Source organism: Stegodyphus dumicola, chromosome 3 (assembly GCF_044657685.1).
Source record: "Stegodyphus dumicola isolate Sdum_Otavi_A_Nest chromosome 3, ASM4465768v1".
Taxonomy (NCBI): domain Eukaryota; kingdom Metazoa; phylum Arthropoda; class Arachnida; order Araneae; family Eresidae; genus Stegodyphus; species Stegodyphus dumicola.
In genome coordinates, this window is record NC_140770.1 from 89,666,700 (window position 1) to 89,694,397 (window position 27,698).

At 32.9% G+C, this 27,698-nt stretch overlaps 1 protein-coding gene across 3 annotated transcripts in view; it reads left to right on the forward strand.

Moving 5' to 3' along the window:
* Window positions 1–27,698, forward strand: part of LOC118185639 (uncharacterized) — a 669,417-nt gene that overhangs the window by 586,365 nt on the left and 55,354 nt on the right. For all 3 annotated transcript variants that reach the window (XM_085813050.1, XM_085813052.1, XM_085813051.1), the window contains 3 exons: window positions 16,359–18,638; window positions 21,873–22,083; window positions 25,372–25,670. In XM_085813050.1, the coding sequence (XP_085669176.1) occupies window positions 16,359–18,638; window positions 21,873–22,083; window positions 25,372–25,670 (2,790 nt within the window). The remainder of the gene's footprint in view (window positions 1–16,358; window positions 18,639–21,872; window positions 22,084–25,371; window positions 25,671–27,698) is intronic.

Here is a 27,698-nt window from a genome sequence, read left to right on the forward strand (position 1 = left end):
CCTTCTGACGTGAATGGGCGGAGACGTGAGATGAATTTTCAAATGTTATGCCCTGCTGCCATTTTTTGCAAATGTAATTTATAATCCAATAATACGAATATTCGTTTATAACATAGTGAGAAATGGATTTGATCATCAAGTTATCTGATCTCATTTGCATCTGCATAGTATGAAATTGAATTCTTTTAACGGTTTTTAAATGATATCTGAAAAGAGTACGTGTAGTTTATAGCTTTTATCGTGTCACGGTAAGAGATTTAAACTCGGCGTGAAGCGGAAATTCATTAATATAGAAAATAGGTCGTGAGATATATTAAAGGAATTTTAAGGGAAATTGAATCTGTAACAATACACTTCAGAAAAATTAATTATGTACTTAAAGAAATGAATAGGAATAAAAATTAGAAGCCATTTAATAAAATAACAGTTTTTTCCCCGGTTAAATAACTTTAGAGGTTTTTTTAATTATTAGTATTATCGAGAATTTTGTAACAGCTATAAATAATCTGTGGTTACATTCTATTTTGCATTTTGAAGTTGATAAATCTTTCAGTTATAGACTTACATTATCTTTTACGCTAGCTTAATCCTTAATCTGATTAGTTTTCTTCATACTACTACGTTAGTTTTTGATATGTCGTGCAATTAACACAGTTAAGGCGTTTGAGTACATTATCCTCTATTTAGCACAGTTTTATTAAAGAATAAGTTAGAATAACTATGAAATCTTCATTTAACAAGCTATAGGGTTTGCTTAACTCAAACAGACCACAAATAAATATTAAGTCTTTACAAACATTTAAATTGAAGTGTTGAAAATAAAGGACTTGCAAAAGCCTCATTTAGAAATTAGTTTTAAATAGCTTCAGGCTTAACCTATTAGGTAATATTATCACGAGTATATTCCATTAAAGAAGGTAACATGCTGAAAAAAATGAAGCACAAGTACAATGTTAGCACAAAATATTATTTTCAAGACTTCTTTGCATCTGAATAATATATAGGTAGAATCCTGTCTCGCGAATATATCGTTTGGCGCTGTTTGTTTTTGACGTTGCCGAGTTTCATCATGCAAAATGACACTAATTTATTCTAACAGTTTTTAACAAGTTTCTGTTAGCTTACTACTTAGCTTTCTTTTGCATTCCATAATTTGTTTATGCTCTGTGGCAACAAATTGAATGTTTTTCAAGATTACTGTGTCTGTTCTTATAAAACTTTTTTAGCTCTAGAGGAATAACATACAGTATATTTCGGTGAGTATGAAGAGGAAATTTACTGTAAATCTGCAGTTTTTTCCCCCTATGTGTGTATCTGTGTGTGTGTGAATAAATCGGTTGGAGAAAGAAGTACCTATATTTTGCATACATATTGCAACTATTTCCAAAAGAATGTGTCATGATTGTGTACCGAGAGTGTACAAAGTTAGTCAAATAAATGTTTTTCACTAATTCAGAAGTCGCGAATGAGTTAGCGAATTTCATGTGGGAGGGGGGCGGATAGTCAGAAAGTATTATTGTAGTTTATTACTTATAAAATAAGTGCTGGCAGGAAGTTTTCGTAGTATGGCAACATTTCTCAGTTTAATAGAAAAGGAGAATTTCTGCCCAATGATCAGTTTGTTTTTGCACAAAAGGAACAATTTTACAAAACCGGTCACGATAAAATATCAGAAATCATGGTTACAACTTTGGTATTTCCAAAAAACTGAATTCTAGAGACCTTTGAAATTTTAAGCAGCTTAGAAATTTCTCTCCATAGTGAAATGCCATTGCTGAATTGATTCTTTAATACAAGGTTTCGATTTCAATACTATTGGATAGGGGAGGGGGAACATATTTTCTGGCTTTTGTATAACTTACAGATTTTCAAGAAGAGCCATTTAAGTATTATCTTCTTTATATTTTTGCGAGTATTATCTTCGTTATATCTTTATATCTTTATCTGTAACTTTAGCATTTGTAATATCTTCTGTACTTTCTGCAGTCCAACGGATTATGATCAACTGGTAGTGGGGTTATTATCGTGGATTCGGTCCTGAACAGCCTTGTTGCATGGCACTTAGATTGCAGTTCGAAATATGTCGCAAGCAAGAAGTATGTCCAAAGGAAACACTAAGATGCACTGAATGAGCAATAGAAGAAATAAATAATTTTCGAGTCTGCGAAGGAAAGAACCTTAAGCATCTGCAATAAGAATGATAATCAACTTGAAATGCTGAGAGAACTGTCTGGCTTTACACTTATGTACATTTTGTATATTTCGGCACTGTTTACTATTAATTAAATGCTATCTACAAAATATATGCATGGATTTGAATTTTTTATTTCAAAAGCCACGGGAAAAGTCCAGAATTTTTGCTTATCCATATTTGAGTGAATCCGAAATCTGTTATATATATATATATATCACAGTACTTCTTAGCTTTTCAATTTTATATATATATTCAATTTTCAATATATATATATATATATATATACTTTCTGTAAGAGAGTTTTTGAGATTCCCCTCCGTACTTAAATTTCCCTGTGAAGATCATTCCGAGTCTAAATGTTTACATACACTTTTTTTTTTTTTTTTTTTTTTTTTTTGGTGGCCTTTTAGTGTTCTGAAATATTCCACTCATTCATCTTCATTCTTATCAAGACTTTTCGTACACCTAATGATACCTTAAATAAGATTTTCTTATCCCCCTCCCCCCAGTTTGGTTTCTTGGCATTCAAACATCTTCCTAAGTTATTTTTTCGTCCGCTCGTGACTAGTTCATGAATGTCTAGACATGGAAATACCAGTGATGAGATCTAGACGGAAATATATTTATTTTTGTCCATTCCTGAATTCGTTTTGGTCCGAGGATTCATACGTGCGCGTATATGATAATATAAATGATGCACAAGAAGAAACGATCAATTTCATTAATCATCCATCACAATTCTGAAAATGAATAAGATAACTGAATACTGGCAGTTTGTCCGTACTTGGACTCTAGCTTGAATAGACTGCCTAAGTATTTTCACGATTTATCTGATGTGTGTTACTCGTATAAATAAGAGCTAGTTTTCCTCGAAAGTATCTTTCATTTGGCAAATTATTCTCGTTTGTATTGCAGTAACCTTGTCTAAAATTAGATAAAGTTCTACCTTCGATTGACAACAATTCTCTCTCTTTTCCATTTTTTTTTATCTTTTATTCTTTCAATATATAGTTTGCTGAGGTAGTTAAGTAATTTATAGTGTAAGTATCAACGAAAGTTTTTGTAGCTGGCATTTGTGTACTTTTTGTGTACTTTACATTGTGTAATTAACACCACAAATTATGTATGTCCGCTGAGGATCTGTAAATCTCGCTGCCGCGTGCATCAAAAATAAAAGCAAGTAGTAAAAGTAAAATAGATTACATTTCTCCTTCTCATTAACTTTGATTTAAACACTGAGGAAATTTTTTCATTAAATAGCAGTAGGGAATATTAGTTTTATTCATAAAGAGGAAGAAATACTGATATAATTTGTTGTGCTTCGTTTCCTAGTTTGGTTTCAAAGTTTGTTTTATACAAATTCCCATCATCTATAGAGTTCTAGTGTAATTTACGCTTATCAAACGAAATATTAATTACACTTTTTCATTAAGTAAATTAGTCTCGTTTTGCTAGGGACGGGAACCTCATGCTTTATGCTGCAAGAAATCAATTTATAGCACTTTTCGAATATTAAGATAGAATCTGAGAAGTTAGGTTATTATTTACAGTACGCGGAGAAACAGAACTGTCGCCAACCCATGCGCCCTAATTAATAACTGTGAATTAGAATTTTAGACAGTTGCTAACCCACGTGTCATAATACCTCTGAACAAGAAGTATTGCTCATCTATGCTCCGTAATCTTCGATTTATTTTCTTTTATTTCCATTTTGATTAATTAATTCATTTATTTTAAAGTTTACCTAGTATTATAATATGCAGGTATAAGTAAAAAACAATTGTCATTATTAAAAAAATTTCAATTCCGGTTTTTTGATTGTCCGTTTCACATTGCAAAAATGTAAATTTATGTCAGTTTTCAATTATTAAAACTAGATTTAAAAAATTTACATTGGAAACCCTCCCTTGAGCTGTTTTAAAAACATAACTTTTTGTTGTCTATGGCTATTAGGATATATGCAAACAGTTGCCTGCAATTTATTTAGTGTGTATGTATGTGTGTGTGTATGTGTGCAGGTATTTGCAGTGATTTATGATTTGATTTGGTTTATTTTATTATGACAAAGCATTCGAAGGCTGTCTGCCTGAGGGGAAGGTTGATTCCTGGAGGACTTTCCTGGGGAAACTAGTTTTGTGTGCACGTTACACATGGGGAAAACCACGAAAACGAAGCAGGCGAACGCGCTCCCATGAAGCGAGCGCGTTCGCCTGCAATTGAATCCGGGTCGAATTACGAATGTTCAGCGATTTTATCGCTCTACTGGATAGTGATTTATGAATATTGCAAATATTTCTTTGCCAAGCTTGAAAAACTATTTTGCGTTTTGTTAAGTAATTATAACGAAAAAAAGTGGAAATTTTAATTAATTCTTTCGATTTACTGTAAATTTCTGCCCTTCCCCAATTTATTTTAAGAACATTCATTTTTAATTATTTAGTGTAGGTTGCGATATGTGAAAAGAATTTTTCGCGTTTATTTATTTTTATAGGAGTATTTGCAATAATTTTCAGTATTCCAAATTTTTTTAATTAGGCAGTTCTTTTTGTAAAATAATGAATAAAATTTTTAAAATGTTACATTTTTAGCAATTCTTTCTATTTCATATAATTTACGATGTATGTTCTCAGAATTAAAAAACAATTCCGAGAGGAATGCACGGAGGGACTGTTGGCGACGTTTCCCTTTATGTGACAGTATAGCGCAGACTTTATGTATCTTTGAAAAATTGGAAGTTATTCTTTGAACTTAAAGAAAAAAAATTCTAAAGATTTTCTAAGAAAAAAGAAATCCTTCTTTCCCAGATCGAAAAATGTCTCATAAAATACATTGGCAACCATCTTACTTTGGAATTGACTGGTGCGCGGAAAAGATATCAAAGCGACCGATAAAAGAAGTAAAATGCTGAAGAAATAAACTTAGGGGGAAAAAAATTCTCTTGGAAGTAAAGGGAAGGAGGGAAGAAAAAAGTGGTTTAAGAAACGAAAAAGTAAGAAATAAAAAAGCTTTCGGGAATGTTTGCGTGCCTCCTTTGAGCCCCGCGGATCGATGAAAAATTGTCAAAAAAGTTGTATCCAGTGACATAAAGAATTCGAGTACATCCTCTAAATGCAGTTTCCTGCCCCTGAAGCACCCAATGAGAAAACAGACGTGACGTATACAGGGCTTCCAGGCAACATTACGCTTCTTGTAACTGGCAACGAAAAAGAGTAGAAGATTTGGGGGTTCCTGGTTTGGCAAAAAATCGCTTTTTTTCTTTAGTTTTTCGCATCGATATTGAGGTTAGATTTTTAGGAATAACCTTTTTTTTTTTTTTGCTTGGTATAGATTCGTAACTGTCATGGAATCTTTTCTTCAAAGGCTGCACTTTTATTCCGGTTTCTGAGCTTGGTTGCCACATGAAACGTATAAAAAGATTTAATTTAATATTTCTTGCTGTGGAAACGTATCCTTTAATTTTTCCAAAATATATTTAGTGAGTTTATCTCGCTTTTAAACTTGTTGTACCTTTTTTTTTTTTTTTTTTTTTTTCATTCGGAATGTTAGAAGACTGTGGAAGAAGTTAACTTTTAGAGAATTAAGGCATTTTTTCCAATATGATGTGATGCCACATAGGTCTTGTAATCCAGAGGTCTCGAGTTCGACTCCAAGCAGCGAGGCGACAAGATTTTCCTGAATTATTTTGCTCCAGATCCATCAGAATGATATAATTTCGTAATGGTTAATGCTGTTGAATTTACTTTCTCCTCTCTAAATCATATCAGATGCAAAGAACTTTTAGAAAATCCTGCCTATATTATCCTGTATTGGAAAAATCCTTCCAGTTCTTTTTATAATTAACGTTCTTTATAGTTTGAATAGTTTCCATTGTGTTCATCAGGAGGATAGCGGTTAGGTTAGATTATTTGACTAGGCATAGGAGGGCTATCTGCTTTAAGAGAAAGTATGCCTTCGTAGAGGATTTTCTGAAGGAAACTGGATCGTATTTATGTAACACATGGGAAAAACAACTACGCAACCAGCCCGTTCACCTGGGTTTGAAAGCAGGTCGAACGACAAGGTTTTATTTAATCCATGATGATAGGGGCCAGCCGTAGTGTTGAGATTGGCCTCAAACTCGGAAGAAAACATTGATGTATATAATTATGTAACGTCTCTTCTAGCGGATGTAAAATCGGTCGCCATTCTTGGTGATGAGACGGCATGGTTGGGTTTTATGATTTTCCTCATGTGTAATGTAAATACGAGCCAGTTTCCCTCATAATTCCTCCATTGAACGCATTACTCCTGTTAAACAGATAGCCCAGCAACTTCGAACAATGCTGAATTAAAATTTCATCTGTCTGATCTCACATCTTCAGAATCACTCTGGTGTGCAGTCTTCCGTTACTTGTTACTGTATATCCAGCGCCATCTTTACTTATTATTTGTGTTATAAGCCAAGATGGCGATGTTGCACGTGACTGTTGCTTGGGAAAAAAAAAATAGTCTCAAACACACTTAGGCTTTAATTTATTTGCTAATATTAAAAGAGATTAAAAATAAGATCGCGTATTTTATTTATTGATGTCGAAAATATTACGTTTCGTTCAAAAGTCGTTCAAAAGCTTCATTTCAGAGCAGTTTTGTATTTCTGCAAATAAATATATAAAATATAAACTATGAAAGAAAACTGCTAATTTTAATTTAGCAATAGTCCTTTTAAATTCCTCATTTTAATTTTGCTACGTCCCCTTTCCTTTCTTAAAACTAATAATATATGAATCTAAAGCGCATCATCTGAGAAATTAACCCGTTTCGTGCTTTCGTATGCAGTCATGTTGTAATGCGGACGGCTCTCAGCCAGTCAATTCAAAATTTAAACAAAGGAAGAAGTCTATAAATATGCTGTTACTAATTACGCAGCTCTTTTTTTCCCGCTCTGCCTGCTGCTAGGCACGCGTAGTTTGCTGCTCCGCTTCGTCCTTTGTCTAAAAAGATATAAGCGATATAAATTGTGGGTTGCACTGGGCACCCATAAACGATTATGTGTAAATCTATTTATGCGTATCAAGACTTGCATTATTACGAAAATAAAACCATGTTGAATCAATTGAAGCACGTGCAAAAGCTTTTCTTCTTCGCTATGTCATCGCAGCTGTTTTTCTAATCTCAAGGTATCTATAGAATTTATATACGTATACGAATTCCTTTTATGAAAATGATTCTAATATGATTGTATTCTAAAATATAACAAAATAATTACAATATTTTATTATATTTACTGTAATTCTAAAATGATTGTTTTAAATGGTGGTGGCCGAAAATTTCGTGGCAAAAAACATTCCGAACGAATACGTTACGGAGAAAATAAAGCACGAGGAAAAACGTCATCATACAAAACATTGTGGGAGAAAAGAAGCAAGGAGAAAATATCACAGTACTTAAAATATCATGGTGTAAAACATCGTAGTCGAATATAAAGTGATGCGAAATCTTTGCAGTTTCAAAACAACATTAAATAAAATATCGTGATAAAAAATAAGGCTTGTGTGATAATAACATGAAAGACAATGCATTTACTGAGTATAAAACTTTTAAGTGAATTTTCGCTTAATAAGATATTAGCACAAGGAATACTTTTATCGATATATTTCATATTTTTTATTAACTAATAATTGTTACTGAAAACCATAGGAGGAAATTTAAGCATTTAAAATCTGGAAATCAAAAAGAAAAAAAAGAAAAAAAAAAAAAAAAAGAAAAAAAAAATTAATGAAGTTAGTAGAATTTTAGCTAAGCCGACACTCTGTATTTGAATTCTGTAAAGGAAATTTACATTGAAGTATCCACGCCTGTCCTATTTACTGAAATGATTGGGAAATTTTGAAGGTAGGCGTTGATGGCATAAATAAGTAATTTGCAGTAGTAGGAGCCAATTTTAGTATTCATTTTTATTCCAACTGACAAGCATTTTCATTAGCCAACACGCATAAATTAGCGATATAAACTCGTGTTCTTGAAGAACTATATCGATACCGATAAAATTTTGAGATATATTTGAAGCAGCAGGCGTTATTAAATCTTCACAGAAGCGGTAAAAGAAATGTGACGTGATTTAAAACGGAAGTTTGACTTGAGTGTACTCAGAGTGTTTTTAGCTTCGGTTCACAAAACCATCTATATCATCAGTGTTATGTAAGAATCCTGTGACAGAAATTAATTTGGAAATGATATGAATTAATTTTAATTTTTTTATCTTATATGTATTTATTTTATTTCGAAACAGACAGTTATTAGTTAGAGGAGGGGATTACAGCATTGCGTATAATAACGTGGCGTAAACAAGGTTTGCAATTATAAATACTGATATAATAGTAATTTTGATAGGATTTACCATTTATGCACATAATGTTTTGATAAAATGCGTTTTTAGATGAAAATGTAGTTCTTGTTTAATCCTTTCGAGAAAGTAAAAAGTAAAGTTTCTGTAGAAAACATCGTGTCCTAATGCTTAAGTTCCCCCCTCCCTACACTATAAATTTCAGAAATTGTTCATACTCTCAGCATTATGCGGTCGTTTTTCCGTATCGGTATTTCATGTATAAAATGATGTCCTTCCTCTTCTCCAAAACCAAATAGTAAATGATAAATCAATAATTTATTAGAAACTAAAAAATTAAAAAATAAATACTACGCGTGCTAAGCGAAGAAAAGACAGGAATATGTATTCAAGACACTTAAAATGTACAATATTTCCCTGGTGTACTATGCATGTTACTGACCCAGAGGGGCAGTTTGCCCAGAAGGCCTATTCATTTCGTTTTGGCACTTTGCGTTGGTTCACTATAAACCGCGTTTCACTTTTCAAATTGTTGCCACCAAATATTAGAGCTCTGCATTATAAAGAAATTAAATAATGAAAAATCTGCATTAATATATGTGTGTTTCTCCACTGTGAAAAAACAGCGGTACCTAGAGACATCAAATTTTGAATAATGTAGTCCTCCACTCGAAAACAGGCATCTGGAAGCCCAAATTTGGAATTTGTTTTATAATCTATTTCATATTTTGTAAACCTTTAACGAATTTTTGATTAAGAAACTCAACGATTTCAAAGCGAGCAATGGCAACACCTTACGGGAAAAAAAAAAAAAAAAAAAAAAAAAAAAAAAATAACATTTTGTCTCCAGCGCGCGAGACTGTGTATCGGAAATTCTAAAGATATGCTCTTTTTAAATTATTTTGCGATATTTCTGTTTAATTGAATTTTATAAAGTGCGAAGAACATGATATTGAATAAATAAAGCTAACAGACAAAATTTAAAAAAAAAAAACACACCCCTTAATTGATTCCGTTAAGGCAAACTTCACATTAGTTAAAGTTAAATGCAGAGTCTGAACGTTGTGTAACTGTCTTTCCATGCGTGGTCCTGACGACGAATGAACGCATTACATAAGCAATGAAGCATTTTTATTTTAAAGTTTTATTTGTTTAGCTTTCTATAATTTTTTTTATCCTGTGTTTGATGTTACGCAGTGAAGTATATTATTTTCCTATTAGCATATATCATGTTTTAGAATTAGCTTAAAATATCTAAATTCATTCTGTCCCTCATATTCATTCTGTATAGAAGAATAAGATTCTGTTACAAGAAAAAGGGAAAAAGCATTGCAAATGCGCAGTATGGCGTGCAGTACACTTTATTATTACTTGATTATTGTTGGTGACAAATTATTATGCGCAATTTATCTGTACATTTTCCGCACTTTGCCTCTTCGTCCACTTCCCATGAAATCGAATGAATGCTAGATGCGACCCTAAAACTCTCGTTTATTTCAGTTTGTAACAGAAAAATCAAAGAATAAGAGCTGGTAAATAAATAAAAATATGTGTTGTTTCGATGGTACGGATGACATTTGTCTTACCTGGATCGAGCATTTGGCGCGCTTGGCGAAAGAGAGGGAAGGCAGAAAATATATCGAGTAATAAAAGAGTGGAGCAACCCCAAAAAGCCGAAGAAGGCAGGAAATAAAAATGCTGAAACTGTTGTGACGGATTTAACAAATGGCCTTCCATATATTAAAACGACCTCTGCCACTGCGGGGGCTTTTTACTTTTTTTTATTTATATATATATACACTTTTCTTACTTCTTTCTCAAGTGAAACACTAGATGCATTTAAAAGGATGCAAAATGTAATGGTCGCCATGACAACGACAAGCATTTGAAAGACAGGCGAGCCGACCAATAAAACGTTGACAAAACGGTTATTTTAAATTCTTAGCTTCTATTGCTTTTACCTCGCTTGGAATCGGATATATATCTTTCTACCTATCTTGCTTTATATGCGTCTGTAACCTTTTTTACTTCTTTCTTTCTTTTAGGTATGTTTTCTCAAAAAGCAGAGAGAGAATAAAAATGTTCTCCCCCCCCCCTTTACGTGTTTCTTTCTCTTCTCCTTTTCGTGTTTTTGTTCTTTCAGGCTTTCTTTCCCGCCTTAATCTGGGAACATCGAATTCATTCTGCTTCCACCAATAAAATGCAAATGATCTCCCGCCGATCCCTGTATTTTCCGCTGATTGAAAGCGGCCTGAAATGTATGACAAGAATCGGAGTTTCTTTTCGCTAAGACATTTCCGAACCGTAGTTGCAATTTCTGGAGAAGATTATTTGAATTTCCGGTTGCTAGGTTACAGATCGAAAGCTCAGCATCTGTAATTTAGTTCTAGAGCCTCGCGCGTCGTAGAAGAGGCCCAGATGTGGGGTAAATGTACCGAGTAAATTTATTTTTGAGTGCCACAACGGGAGAAAAAATGTTTATGAAAAGGAGCATGTGTATGTGTGGATGGTAACGACTCTGCAAAGCTCCATCAAATTGGGGGTTTTCATGAGGTTATAAACGCGTGACATAAAATACCCCGCCTAGTCGCTTGCAGTAGGAAAAATGGAATATTTTTATTGATATATGTTTAAGGTAAAGGTATTTTTATTGGGGCATTGCTGTAACTGCGAAGCTTTGTTGTTTGTGCAAGGGACGTTTCATGTATTTACCAATGACTATTCGTGACGTTGAAAATTTTTTAAATTTCCTTACTTATTTTTTTCAAACGTTAGTGTTGCACTCTTTGTAATTAAAATTGGGAAGAAACCAGCGTCAAGCTGAAATTAGGAAAAAAACATCGGGATTGGGAAAAAGGCATTGCAGATAGGGAAAGAGACATGAAGAGTAGCTTATGTCACATCATACCAGCTTAATAAAAGTCTGAAGTTTACCTAATTTTAAATTTCAGATTTGCTTGATCCGTTTCGATGTGTATTCTCTGTACTTGTATACAATAATCCTTTTTGATTTTTAGCCCAGAAGGGGTATCACTCTCTAAACACTGTTTTGCGTTGATCCACTTTATATGTCTCCTTTGTAAATGCGTTGTTACACGTTCCAGTCCAGTCTATTGCCATTCGGGGAAACGTAAGATATTTATTTTTCAAATTTAACCTGTCTGCTATTGACTAAACTAAGCTATTTAAAGACAGTAGATGTGGTTCTTAAAAATATTACTTTTTATTTTTTGTCGAAATAATATTAATAAAAATGCACACAATTTATGGCATATCTAATTACTAAATACAAAACTAAAAACATTAAATATTTTATAGAATTACGTTATACACTTTTTTCACTTTCCAAATACTCAGAAAATATATCTATATGTATCTATACATATCTCTTTATATACATAACATCCCTGTGTTAATCTAAATGTGCATTCATCTACAGGTAGTATCCTATAAAATGTTTGCTTTTCCGCCTCGGCCATCTGTATTAATAATCTCTAGTGATAAACCGTATTAAGCTTGAAAAGAGTCCTTTGGGGCTACAATTATTCTTAACCCTTTCACATTATATATTTATTTAATTTATTTTATTTCTTTTGTGGTGGAGTTTTTTTTCTAACTTTACTTATTGACTAATTTTTTGTATCTAAAGGTGGGCAATTCGACCATGCCCACTCCTAAGGCCAGAAATGGTGGCCATTTTATTGTGGAGGCACCTAATAGGTGGTCATCGTTGCCTTCTGTCAAGGGACGGACAGTTACAGCCATGCCTTCTTCGGGATTTGAATCCGGGACCTTTGGTACCACAGTTGGCTCTCCTAACTGTTCTACCATGTCGGCAGCTTATTAACTAATTTTATAATCTGATAACGTACTTAAAACTGGGTGTTTAAAACCAGTCGTTTGCGTCAAATTCAGATGTCAAATAACTCATTTACTTCAACAGAAAGTTTTTAGAACGATTTAAAATAAACAAACAAACAAATAAATAAAAATAAGTTCTGCACAGAATGAATTGCTCGGTTCAATCTCATCGTACCATACGCAACATTCCATTTGTTTATACGTATGTTTTTGTACTGTACATGTAACAAATACGGTTTCACGTTTTTTGCGGTAATACGATTTGTACAACTGTATTACCATAAAACATGTATGTTTTTGTACGGTACGGTTTAATCAGAAATTGATTTATAACTTTTTTTATTTTTGTTATCACTTATGTATGTTTTTTTAATATTCCACATTTAATGTTTGGATCAAGTATCATTCCACATAATAATACTTCTTTATAGTGATAATCTTGTTATTAACTGCAAGCCATTTCTCTTTCTGTATATTGTGTAAGTAAAAAATTAAGAATAAATAAAGATAAATTATTGCATAATTTTCTGGAATTATCATTGACAGTTGTATCTATAATGTGATAGTTTTTTAAAAGTATATTTATATGTATATATGCGATTTAAAAAGACGGGATATACTAAAAATTAAAGGCTATGTCCTTGATGTAAGTCATTCTTTTCACGTTTTTTCTATATTTTCAAAATGTTTATTTTTTGTGTGGAAGTATTTACCTTTATTTTGTAAAACTAAAAAGTTTTTACTCTAAAAAAAAAAAAAAAAAAAAAAAAAAAAAAGACTTTTCTGTTGCTAAGATTTTTTCTGTTGGGGGGGATAAAATATATAAATCAAAATATTAGTTCTAATTTGCAGTCTTAAATCTCTATTTTAGTTTAACTAATTCCTCTTCCTGTAATAAAAGTAGTAATTACTTATAGTCAATCTCTTTTATATGATGTTTACGTATCGTTAATGACCCAGGCGCTTATATAACTCTTTAAAGAATAATCGTTTTAAATTTGGGAACCGAAACTTAAAATTAATCAGCAAGGATACAGCTTAGCCGAAATTAAATAATTTAACTAGGTTTTCATCTTGGACATATCGTATTCCTTTTGCTGCTTCCTATCTGCACTAACATGTCGCTGCTTACCTGTTTTTCAGCAATTGATTTATAACTCAACTAATTTATAACTGTTATTCGTTAATAAGATAATAGATAAATAGAAAGGTAGACAGATAGAAAAATAAATATAGGTATGTTGAAAGTTATTGGTATCCTATTGCTGTAAATGGCAATAGACAGATCGCTTCAAATTCACGTAAATTAATTTATAGAAAGAATGCTAACTCGTATAGAAAGAATTAAGTTTGTAAAGTCTATTTCTTTAATTTAATTATTAAGAGTAAGTTTTTCTTTAATATTGTAGGGTTTATATTTATTTTAACTAACATTTATTTTAAGTTTAAACTATCTTTCCTGTCAATCCTTACTTTCCCCTGGAACTGCCAATGCCAGAATATGTAAATTTGAGTAGAACGCGCAAGCATTTAAATTATCAGCGGAAGTATTATGATTTAAATAGAAGGAAACAAGTTCGGTGAGAGAGAGTTATTCTTACTTAGCGAGCGCGGAGGTAGTTATAGAGATTTGAAAAACCCCGCGTTGCGGCCTATGTGCTTGGCGGGAAGTAGTTGCAATTGTTCCAGTGAGCTTCAAGTCTGCTGAATTAGCAGCCGTATTGTAAAACGCGGTGAGTTAGTTATTTGAGAGAGCCTCGTAGTTAGAATATTGTCTTTAATTTCTTTTCAGGTTTTTATTTTGACTGCCGAGTTGGCACCGTTTGTAAGCGTCAAGAGAACGCAATTGTAAATTAGTACGTTGAATAAAAAGGGACTTAAACCCTTTATAAGACTCTGTGGTTTATACAAGCTTTCACAGTCACCTCTTGGTTGCGTGCTAGTTAGAGGCGCGCAACGTTATAATATTACAAAATCGGTCTCATTAGTTTTATATATAGTTTTTAATATCAGTAATGTACGTAATATGATGGGGAAAAATTGCATAAAAGCATTTTTAGAGGAATGAAAAATGAATAATCTTTAATCTCAGTCCCATTCAATTTAAAAAAAAATGGATGTCATGACGGGAAAACTGCTTGAACTTTAACCAATCATTAATTATCCATCGAGAATCTTTGAGAATACGAAAGGAAGAGCAAATTGTACTTTTAGTGTTGGTGTGGTGCTGCCATCTATGAACAATTGTTAACATTAAAGTGTGAAAATTGAATTTATGAACAAGCGTAGATATTATTTTCCATAAAATACAGCGAAAATCTCTCGTCAAAGATAAAGAAACCAAAATATTATGATTTTTCAATTAAATAAATTATTAGATAACTAGCTTTTTTCACTTTCTCGGCAAGATAAACTTATTCGTAGGCTAAAAGTTTCCAAAGAGAAATTTGGTAGAAACAAAAATTGATACTTTTGTAATTTTTTATTTATTTATTCTGTGTAACGTATTGAAGTCTTATTACTAAGACTGTATTATACATGAACTATTTAAAATGAGAAATGGAGCGTAAATAAATTTTTGCTTTATGTTGCAAGTTTTCATATTACAAGTATTCGTTATTTCCTAAATATTGTAATTTCTTTGGGATCCAAGAATGCCAACTTGGAATCGTACTCAATTCTTGGCTATGAAATTTTGCCAATTCTGTAAAGCTTCCCCCCTTTTTTCTAAAAGTGAGATTAAAATAGTTATAATGCAAGACATGTGCATCGATAATTAAGCATTTCAAAATGCATGTGGTATCATTTTTTGCTTGCATTTGAAATATGTATGTTTCATCGGTGTTAGTTATCATTAATAAAAAATATTGAAATATTTACACGTTTGAGATTATGCCTATGGTTAGCAAGTGAAGGATGGCAGAGCGTGGACATCCGATTTTCAACAAGTAAAGCCTACCGACCTGCAGCCATCGAACAGACCACTGCAATTTTCACAGACAATATATAAAACAACAACAGGATCTCCTTTCTTCTTTTTCCCCTCTAATCAATAACGGCAGAGAATAATGGCTTTCAAAAGACTTACAAACATGGCTATCAAGAATTAGTAGCAGCTTTATAGCTATTACTAATTCATGATAACCGTTTATAGGGCACTCACGTCTAGGCTCACTATGTGATGTTGCGTCTTTGGCTGACTGTTGTCTTGACCACATTTAACGTATACATATAGCAAAAGATAAGCATCAAAGATGCAAAACTTACATGTATGTTTTAATTCATGTACAGTTTACAGGAGTGATCCAGACTGGCCCCTGGAACTCATACGTCGTTGTTGACTTAAAGGAGAGATACCGACTGGCCCCTGGAACTCGTACATCGTTGTTGATTAAAACAGGACTCATGTCATACCAGGAAATTTCCACGGACTAGCTTCCCTTGTTGCTACCAAAGGGCAAAACTTTTGAGACAGAAGGACTTTTCAGCAATTTCCATTCTGTGATCATACACTGTGTGTGCAGAATTTATATGACTGATTTTAATTTCAAGTTATACTTAGAGCTGTATTTTGATATAAACTGATCATGATGTATGCATTACTGAAATGAAATTCTGTTCTTTCAAAGTAACGTATATGTTTTCCCATAGTTTAAGTGACGCATTACACTGACGGCCACTAGTGCATAAGTAGCTGTTCTAATTTTTTGAAATGCATTTTTATGTTATACCTAAATTCTTGGTATATCAAAATAAATATTCTTCTTGACGTAAGTACCATACGTATTATAAAGGGGCAACATTTTCATATAGGTAACCCGTTATGACATTGCTTTATAGCTTTATTTTAGGCTAATTGTTTCCTATTATACGTAATTGTTTTTTTATAATAAATAAACTTGCTTTGGAATAATGATATTTACTTTTTGTTTTGATTAAAACAAAATCTCACCTTATTTATATTTCTGTGTCTCATTTCAGAAGATGCAGCGCAGGTTAGAAGTAAACCAAGTTCTCCATTTCCTTTGAAGTCCCCTCACTTTCTGCCTCTTCAGAATGGTCCTCTTCAACAACCAGAACCATCTGCGGCAGTGGCAGCTGTAACTGTCACCACCAGTACAGCAAATCCCGCAACTGTCCCAACTTCCAGCCAGCTTGGTTCTTCTAATCCTGCACCACTGCCTTCTTCTACCTCACCCGCTGGTGGGGTACCATTCCCATCTTCACTCTTAAGTCAGGAAGAATTCCCAGTCTCACCGACTGCAGCGTCTTCAGCATCCAAAACCATCAGTCCTGTACTTCGATCCAAAAGCTACGATAGTGTGGTGAAACCTCGAAAAGGATCAAACAGCGACGTTGTTCACTCCGTTCCTTATCCTATATGTTCATCCTATTCAGATTATACCGTAAATTACTCTACGAACCAGTACCCAACTAACAAACATTCGTATCTTAATCAAGATAATCGAGATACTAATCAACGAGTGCATCATCAAAAATTTGTTGCAAATAATTATTACCATCACCATCAACAGCCATCCTTGGAGAAATACCCTAAGGAAACTGTACCCCGTGCCACATCCAAAGAGATTATTTCATGTGATGGTTACAAAAACGATAACTACATTGAAAATCGTTTTGAAAGTAAGCCTGGAAATGATGATTTGAATTACTGCATCAGTCAAGCCTATACCAATGAAAAACCCTGTGATCCACAATCAGTGTATAAGAAAACAAACCCGAATAATGTATATAATTTTAAATCAAATGAGCTTCTAACTCAAAATTCAAATGAAAGCAACGTTGTAAGAAACAGTGGAGATAAATCCACTAATAAACTTGTTGCGGACTGCTATCCGAATGTAACTAAAGCTAAAGTTCCCAATAGGACTACTTACTATCAATCTATAGTAAACAAGACCCATTCGCGGCATAAAACGAGTCGACGTGTTCTTCCTGCTAGCGCATATGAAAATAATTCGAAGCCAGTGGTAAATAACTATCCAATCGCCAAGCATGCCGAGTTGATTCATGGTCATGGAAATAAGCCCGTGCAATATGCTTCTTCCCATTATAATACAGAAGGAAAGAAAACTGATTATTATCAGCCTGTGAGTTTGGCAACTACATCGACTTCGAACAATTATAATTGTAGTCCTTATAAATTGGATGCACATCAATCTAATATAAGTAATAACAGTACTTGCTCCAGCAACTGGACAGAATCTCAGTCTGTTGGATCCAGAAATTTTAAAGTGAACACTGAGCAATGTGTTAACAGTTATCGAGAGAAGTCAGCGGTGAACAACGCTGTTAATACAAATTCTAAAGCTTATAACGTTCATCAAGGTGTCAGAAGTTTTCATGATGGCCACTCTAAAATACCTGCCGAATCATCTTCTGATTATGGAAATAATGATTATTATCAAAAAGGAAGTGTAACATACTCTAGGTCAGGGACCACTCAAAGTGCAATAAGTGATAATTTTAAAAGTGCTAATCACACGACTGAACTTGCAGCTTATCAGAATAGGAATCAAGCTTATTCCCATTCTAGAACTTCAAATGAGAAAAACAGAAGCTTATATCAAAATCAAGAAAATAACTTCAAACAGTACCAGCAAGAATTAGTGCCAAAACAGAATATTGAAACTTCTCATAACTATAAGATTCAGGGTGATGTGAATGCTTATTCTCATTATGGAAGCTCGAGCTCACTGAAATCGAAAGAGACTGTTACTCAGAATTTAGAATCATCGAAACCTGTTCCAATTGAACATATTTCAAACAACTCTTTAGAGGTTAATTCAAATATCCAGCCTTCAGTAAGTGAAGGAACGACATACTATCCGTCATCTTCGGCAAGGGATAAAGCTACGTTTTACCCATACGCAGAACCCTCTCATTTTCAACACCGTAGAACCCCTCCCATACCTGTTCAAGCATCCAAACCTCAAACTACATTTGAACCTTTGAATATACCACCAAAAGATACTGAAGGTTTCAGAATCTCATCATCATCCACTGCCATATCATCATATTCACAGAGGACCACTGTGTCGTCTCCAGTTACGGTATTTGATAACTCTAGAAGTACAGTCAAAACCATCTGGAGTCCATCGATAACTACTGCATCGATTAGTGGTACCACAAACAGAGAGGTTATTGCTGCATCTAGTCGCGATAGTCACAGTTCACACAGCAACAGCAGCATATCCAGTCTCAGTCAACTAAGCCAGTCATTGGGTTCAGGCCCTCAAGGTATGAATTTCAGTAAAATGTTTATTTCTATCAGTACACTAAAATATTTTAAATACAACATTTATGTTTTTTCATTTATGTCTATGGAGACGTCTTTTTAATTTTGCATAATTTGTGTCTTGAAATACTATGACTGGAGCAAATTATTTTCATAATTATTATTTATAAACTAACATAAATTAATTATAGACATTAAGAACTGATCTTAATGTTTTTTCAACGAAATTTAAATTATTTTTATCGATTGTAATTGTCCTAAACTGAATCGAATTTACAAGAGCCGTTATTCCTTTTAACCGGTGAATATTCATGTAACGTAAAAATTTATTTTGTGCACAGTCTTCATGCTTTTGATCTGAAATTGCTTTAAATTTTAAGTTTTTGGTAATCAAGCTGTTTAAGATGGAGTGAGAACATTCTAGAACGAATTCTTATTAGTTTTCTCGAGAATGATCTCGAGGTCAAGAGCTCTATATACCATTCTAAAACGAACATTCTAGAACGAATTCTTATTAGTTTTCCCGAGAATGATCTCGAGGTCAAGAGCTCTATATACCCTGCTTGCACGCAGAGTATTTTGAATAGTAGAGAGTATTTTGAGTTCAGTAGTAGTGTCTTGCGTCCAGAGATTAACTCGAGAGCGATTGACCATGTCGGAAGCTGTACTTTAGTGCTTTACCGTGAAGCTGTCTTAATCGTTATAGCCTGAAGCAGTGCTTAAATTGCACCGGAGCCACCGTCAAATTTAAAAAAAAAAATTACAATTTTAGCCGGAGCGCACCGGAGCCCTAAATAAGATGAGCTCCGGTACTTCTTTTTATAAAACTGAACCACAATTTAAAGGGAACAAAATTTAGAATTCCTAACGTTTTAGTTTAACAATAAGCAGACCTTGCAATACTCTATTTCCCTAGAAATACGAACTCATGAGAACATGAGACGTTCAAGTAAAGTCCCCTCACTCACATTCGGAAACCTTTCCCTTTAAGAAAAGCAATAAATTTGGGGGAGTTTGTTTAGGAACGCCAAAATTTCTCGCCATGCCATTGGATCTAGTGTATTGTTATCAATGCTTACAGTTAGTTATCCTCGCAAAAAGCAACATTTGTATTCTGAAATGTGCGTTAAGTGACAGCGAGTAAAATAAGAGTGAAATACTGAGATAAACTGCTCAAGCACGTCCTATACATCGTCTTTCCACAGTATCCACTAATGGGGGGGGGGAGCGTAACCAGCAACTTTACATTTAGGAGTCCGATTCGGGACTCATTTACCCCTGACACCCATCTGCTTGATGGCTATAATTATATCAACAGAGAGCCGCGGTCAAAGAGAGCATTCTCTCTCACCGATTCCCCTCATTTTTTGTTTCCACTCACTCATACGCTCATTCTGTTTCGCCCTGGAATTTTCATCAGCTACACTTCAAGTATATTTCATTTTTGTGATGATAAAAGAACTCCCCCCCCCCTACGATCAGAACTTAAATTGGGCCAGAACACACCGGATGTCGGCTCCGGTGCTTCTTAGTTTTTGTAATAAATCATAATTCTTGCTGGAACGCACCGGAGCCCTGAATAAGAAGGCTGCGGTACTTCTTTTATGTAGTTGAATAACAATTTCAGTAGGAATGTTATCTCGAAAATTTTATTTTAACAATAAAATTATATTAAATCGCGTATTAAATTTCAATTTATCTCTTTACATTTTATTTAATTTTAATTAGTTAGTTACTTCAATCTTTAATTATTTCAATGAAGAATAATTAATTATCTAATAATTATCTATTAAATTATAATTGATTAATTATATAATAATTATCAATTATATTATAATGAATTTATATAATAATTATTGATTAAATAAGAATTTTTGTTATTTATAAGAATTAATAAGAATTTTAAGAATTAATGTTTATTGATTAAATAAACATTAATTAAATAGCTATTAATTAATTTGATAATAAATAATTATTTAATTTTAAAATTATTAATGAGTTTAATAGTCATTTTATTTATTTATTTACTCTTGTTTCTTTCTGCTGATGGTCTTCCATAGGGCTCCGGCACTTCTAATCTTAGAAATTAAGCCCTGGCCTGAAGGCTGTGTTGTTGATTATTGCAGCGTGTTTGTCCTAGTTTTTCGATGACTGCAACGCGTCGTGGATTTGGAACTGTCCTGTGTAATACTAACATAAATTGTATTTCGATTCTTCATCAAGTGTTGTCATCAATGACTCCAAATCCACAAACCTTAATGCAACAACTGATGTCAGAAGTTGAATTTGCGAGTGGATGCCTGTGACCCACCTGTAGGAGAAAACCATGGCAGAGGAAATGAAGACTTTTGATGGACTTGTTAGCAAAAGCCGAACTAGAAGAGTTCAAAGCCGGACAGGAAGAAATGAAGGGTGAACAAGAAACGTTAGTGAACGAAAACAAAACGTGGCAAGAAGAAATAAAAGCCGAACAAGAAAAGCTGCAAAAGCATCTCCAATGGATGGTGGTGGAGCAAAAGAAGATTAGAAGTGACATCGTGGAGTTAAGAGAGAAAATTGGAGTCAAAAATGCAGCCAAATGTGAAAATGACAGTTGTGGCATCTGAAGAATCAGAGAATGAAGAAATGGAGGAAGTAGATGGTGAAGTGTCTGAGAAAGATCAAGAAATGAAGGATGAAACATCTAAGTGTCTGAGAAAGATCAAGCGTGTGAGAAAAGTGTCTGAGAGTGTCATAAAGTGTCTGAGAGAGATCAAGAGATGAAGGATGAAACATCTAACGAGATTTGAAGAAAGAGAACGAAAAGATGAAGAAATACCGCAAGTTCATCCGGAACTAGTTAGCAGAAATTAGCTCCACTGAAGTTACCAGATTTAGTATAAAACTCAAATGAACTTCATTTAAAATTTATTTTCAGTTATAGATTTAAAGAATTTTCTAAACTATGCAGCCTTTACAGTTACTTTAATTTTCGAAAGCATATGGCAGGCGAGAAATTTGGTTATGGTCATAAAACACTGCTAAGTAACCAAAAGCATGAAAATATTTGAACTTAATTTATTGCAGGAATAATCTGTAACTTAAAAATTTTACCACTATTTTCAACTATTGCAATAGCAAAGTTTATATCTTCCTTTCTTTAGGTTATGTTATTTCAAGAAATGTATGAATTGGAATTCTTATATAATTTTATTACATTTCATTAATATGCATTTCGGTATTTATATTTTTAATAGGTACTTCAGTGCAATCTTCTAAGGAGTTTCCAAGAGAAGGACGAAGCAGCAGCAACGGGCATAGCAGGAGCAGTTCCAGGAACGAAACTCCTGTGTGCAGTACTGTGCCTGTAACGTCTTCTACTTCTGCAACTGTTAGTTCCACATCTGCATCTTATGGTGTATCTGGGAGCCTAACAAGTCTTATTTTCTCCAAACCATCTTGGACGAGGTAAGCATGTTGAATGCCATTGCTAAAAATATAGATGGATTTAAGTCCAGTTAATATGGAGCAGTAACTTTGTAACGTGCAAAGATTTAGGGTTGTGTGTTTAGGATGGTTATCCTGAACGAATTTGAACGTAGTTTGCATTACAAGCTTTCTTATAGATATTTTCTGGTTTTCATTAAAAATATTTATATATTTATACTGATCCATATTGTTTTCCCTAAAACTAAATTTTAAATTTTAGAGAAGCGAAATATCCCCAAACCGTTCTGCTTCCATTCATGTTCTTAACAGTAGGCAGTGTATGTTTCAAGATTTAATTTTTCATTCAGCTTTTGCCAAAAAGTAATTTGTGAGTTGACCCCAAATATCAGAGCTGTAGCCAGGGTTTTCAGTGGCCAAGTACAACTGAAGATTTTGTGCCCCTTCTGTGTGCCAAGAATGGAAAACATTTCATTCTAAAATTTCGTAAGATGAATTTGGCTCCTCCTGGATGCTATGCCTCTATGCCAGATATTTCCTTTTGCCTCACCCTCGCTACGCCACTGCCAAATATATGAAATTTTGAGTCATCTGCAAATATAACATTGCTTCAGTATGATAAATTTTTGCTTACCATGTGTTTTGTAAATACCAGATGTATTTTCCTTGATTTTTACTTCCTTATACAAAGTAACAGTAGATTATAATCGCAAAAAACATCGGGTATCATATTTTAGTGGAAATATCTATTTTGACCTTTCCCAATTCTATTTGGATGATTTTTTTTGCGTGATATCTGATAGATAAAGATAAGATAGGGTAGGATAAAGGACTTTTTTTTTTTTTTTTTTCGAAAATAAATTGTAAAATAAATTTAAAGTGGATTCAAAAGGGATTTTTTTTCGTGATATCTGTACATAACGTACATACGTATTTATGTATATATCTCGTATAATACAAACATAATTAGCCGTAGAAAGTTTACATTTTGTACATGGGAGTGCTGTAACATCTACTCGTGCAGCTCCCTTTTTTATCGTAATCGATGGAACCAGTCGTATATATATATATACAGGGTGTTTCAACAAATCAGTTACAAACTTTCAGGAGAGATGGAGTACACCTAGACAATGGAAAAACACATATCACTGCAAGGTCTGAATTTCCTGGCCCTGTAAGAAACACAAAACGTAAGAAAGGAAGGACACGGACAGGTGTAGAATATATGTTTATTTTGTGTAGTGCAGCAAAAACCAAGAAATAAGGACAAAAACAGACAATTGTCATCAAAGAAAGCATTAGAAACATATCCTTCAACATGGGATCAGCAGGGGTGATCCTGTGCATTGGCCTGCAAGATCGCCAGACGTAACTTGCATTAACTTCCTCTGGAGGTACGTCAAGACACCAGTGTACAAAAGCCCCCATTAGAAGTACTGAGGAACTTGTTGCACGCATCATTGCAGCTGCTGTGAAAGTCCAGGACATGCCCGGTATTTTTCAGAGCAACAGATCTTCCATGTGCCGGAGATATGATGCCTGCGTCAGGGTCCGGTGTTATAATTTCAAACACCTTCTTTGTTAACGATCGTTATCTATTTTTCTTCTTATTTCTTTATTTCTGCTGTACTAAGTATAATAAACATGCTTCCTGACTCTGTTCATTTTTGCGGTAATATTGCTTGCTTAAATTTAGCTGGTTTCAGACAGAGGCTGTTTAGACTGTCACATAGAATATCGATTTGTGAAAGGTGATGGCTAAGTTTTTTCTCTGAACCGAGAATTAAGCAAATAAATATTTTACTTTGAATTATTAATATGTTTAATTTATATGGGGTGCCAGCTGATCATGTGGGACACCAAATATCCTAGAATCCATAATTCAGAATCCAGTTTATTTGCAAAATTATGTGTATCAGCGTGTGATTTCATGAAGTATTCTTTTCAGATTTGCCTATCCTTGCTTAATTATTTCAGTTAGCTAGCTGTACCATAGTCTAGAAGATTTATGTCATTCATCTATGTCTGAAAACAGACAAAAGAAATACGGTGTGCCAGAATATTCTTGATGATGTTATAACAATCCAGAGAGAAATATTGCTGCCAAAATAAATTATATGAGAACTAGTCTTTGTTTTCAGAAGTGCCAAAGATCTTTCCATTTATCAAATTTTATGTTTCGGATATCATGTTTCTTTGAATGTGACAATGATTTACCAAGACCATAAAATTTAATACAAATAGAAATGCAATGTCACCATGAAATATATTTAAATTAGTTTAGCTTTTTTTCTTAAATCAAAATGCTGTATAATATTAGGTTTCTAAAGGCAATATATATCAGATTTGATATCAGATATCATTTTTATTGCAGGAAGAGTATAATCGTTTCTACATGTTCGAGGTACTTGTAAAATAAAAAGCAAAGAATAGAAATTAAAATATTTTGATGCATTTGAATGTAATGTAATTAAGTAATTACCAATATCGAATTAAGAATTTGGAAGAAGGCTGTTTATTTTTAAAATTTTTAACCAAGGATTTTAATCATAGTCTTCATTTTTTATTATTTCTTTAATATTTTATATGCTAAAATTTTGTTTTCAGAGACAAGTTTAAATTTTAATGCTTTAGTGGCGCCATCTATTGCAAAAACGTAGAATTAAATATTGAGTCGATAAAGAACGTTTTAATTTTTTAGATTGAATAAGATCCAGAGTAATTAGAGTTAGTCTGTTTCCTTAATGAAAATAAATATAAAGATCAACTATTATTTTAAATTGTTTTAAAATTTTATTAAATTCAGGAATTTTGCTAGAACTTGTTTAAACTGTTCTTTTATTATTATTTTATTAATACTATGACTACTAATATTATCATTATTATTTGTTTCAACATTTTTAAAGGAATAATAATATGCAGATTAAAAAAATACTGAAGTTATAGCCTGCATGTTGAAGTTATCTTATTTGTGAGATATTGTGGCTTTTAATAACAATTTGAAATTAAATTTTGCTGATATAAGACATAAATCAAGAACTTAAACTGTAATCTAAAAATTGTTAAGAGAAGACACTTTTTTTTTTTTTTTTTTTTTTTTTTTTTATCTACAGTTTCTTTTCAAAAGTTTCAAAATATTTTCATTCCATTCACCTTTTTGTGTTCTTGAAAATTGAATTCTCTCTTTTTCACTGCTAACCTTCTCACTCTAAATAAAATTCATAAACTCTTTTTGAGTGTAGGTTGCATACTTTGTGCATATTATTAAAAATTATTGTTTCTGTTATAACTCACAATGGTGTTTTACAGCCCAAGTGTCACAACTGTTCTTACAAACCCTGGTTCCCACTTTACACCTCCTGTAAGTGGCAGTCTAGGCAGTCCTGTGCCTAGTGTTTTACCTTTGGCACCATCTCTGCCAAGCAATCATCACAGTTCTCCCTTTAGCCACCATCCCTCAGCGGCGGCTCTTCATTCGGCGGGCCACCACGTAATGTTTGCACCTCCTTTGCCTCCTGCAGGATCACTCTCATCACCTAGTCTTCCTCTGGCAACTGCTGCTGGGCCTTCGCCTTTTGGAGGCGATTCTCTTTTTGCTCCTCCTTCAAGTGAGTATACCTGTATTTTGCTACACACTCATTATACAAATAATTGTGTAACAATAAGTAACAAAATTCAGTATTCTATTGAGGTATTAATTTCAGTGTAAAAAATACTAAATGCACTTTGAGAAAACTTGCAACTCATTATGTTTAGCAGCAAGAGGTAGTTTGTAGATTGGCTAGGAAATAATACAATATGATATGAACAAAATTCAGTGGCCTACAGCTTTGTTATTAAAATATGTCTATCTTATATTCAGTAAGAAAAAATTATCAGTTTTCCCACAACTTATCCTTGCTGATATTCTAGCAGGTCTTTTAATTTTTACTAATATAATTTAGGCTATAACTGTTGTTATTTTTATTCTGGTGAGAATTGTATTAATGTGATGTTATAACTTTATAAGTAATGATTAGTTAGAGGATTTTCTTTTTATGACCACTTCTTATCTTAACATCCGCATTCATCTCATGTCAATCTATGTAACATTATCAATAGATATTCAGTGCGAAGGTACATGAGGTAATACTTTGATTTTTTTCTTTTAACATTAGGATGTTTCATTGAACATTAAGGCATTATGTTAAGGCAATATGCAAGAGCTTAAATTTGTCTCTGTAATGAATGATATCATTCCTTTTAGCCACAAACAATTAATTGTAAAGAGTTATGATATATGCATAAAATGTTGCTTAAAAGATAAATTAGGTTTAGCTCATTGAAGGCAAAAAAGCGAATCACTAAGATGTTTAAGGTAATGCTTCTTAATTTTAAACTTTAAAGAGTATTGAGGAATTATTTTCTCATTTCTGTAATTTTTGATTGGCCACTACCATTTACTACAAAAGTGTCCAAGTCACCTTAAAAGATACTTGTTCGCCATACTGTGTATCCTAATTATCATTCAATAAGAAATGATATAGAGAAAAAAACTGTTTTTCTTTATGTCTTAGAAATATGCTGTGAATTTTTGATTATGTAGGCTACAGAATATTTGCCTATTCATCTGGGTTGTTACCTGAATTCATCAATAAGCATCAAAAAATTTTTGTCGACTGATAAATTAGATTTCCTAGAATCTTCCATTCATCTTTGTCTGCCAATTTTGGCTAAATGTTTTAATCTTTATCTCCTTATTTCGGTTATTATTTGTTTATATTTGAGAAGCTCCTGCAAACTACTTTATGAACTAGTAAGGTATTTTATTTTAATTGACAGCTATTATGATTTAAGTCTACTATAACCTCATTTTCCCCTATTCCTCATAAAAATGCAAACTTGTCATGTATATAAGGTAAGGGGTTTGGATATTTAGATGAGAGATTCTTTCAGCCATGTCTTACTGTCACTCTCACCAGCTCTGCCTAAAATTTTATTCTGATTTTAGCATCTTGCTAGCCAATGTTCTAAAATACACACAGGTAAAGTTGAGCCAGTTTAATTAGTCTATTTTATGAGTAGTCTTCGACTACATTATTTACATTAAAAATTTAACTTTCTGTTATGTTAATTTAAATACCCACAAGGTAGAAGAAGTTCATTGTAATACAAGTTGTGCCTATTCTGTTCAATTTAATACTAAATGAAAAGAATGAAATGAAAAAAAAAAAAAAAAAAAAAGACTGAATGAAATAAATTTTAAACTTCTTCGGTATTTAATCTTCGATGTCTTTAAGACTTAGCCATAACTCACTAACAGTGTAGCAGAGTCTCCAAGACTTAACGACGAGCTTTAGTTACAGCAGAACTCTATAAACTATGTAATTGCATTGAATCTTTGCACTTATATGAAAAAAATTGAAGGAAAAGAAGAAAAAGAACTTTTGACTGTATCTAATCTCTTTCATATTTTAATGAAAAGTTAAACTTAAATAAAGTAAACAAATAAATATTAAGCTTTTTTATTTTGTAAATTTTGATACATCATAATTGCTCTTTATTTCATAAATTACAATTTCATATTTTTGATTTTATAATTTCTGCATGCCATCTTACCAGATTTAAACTGATGATCTATAATCTGGAAAAATCGA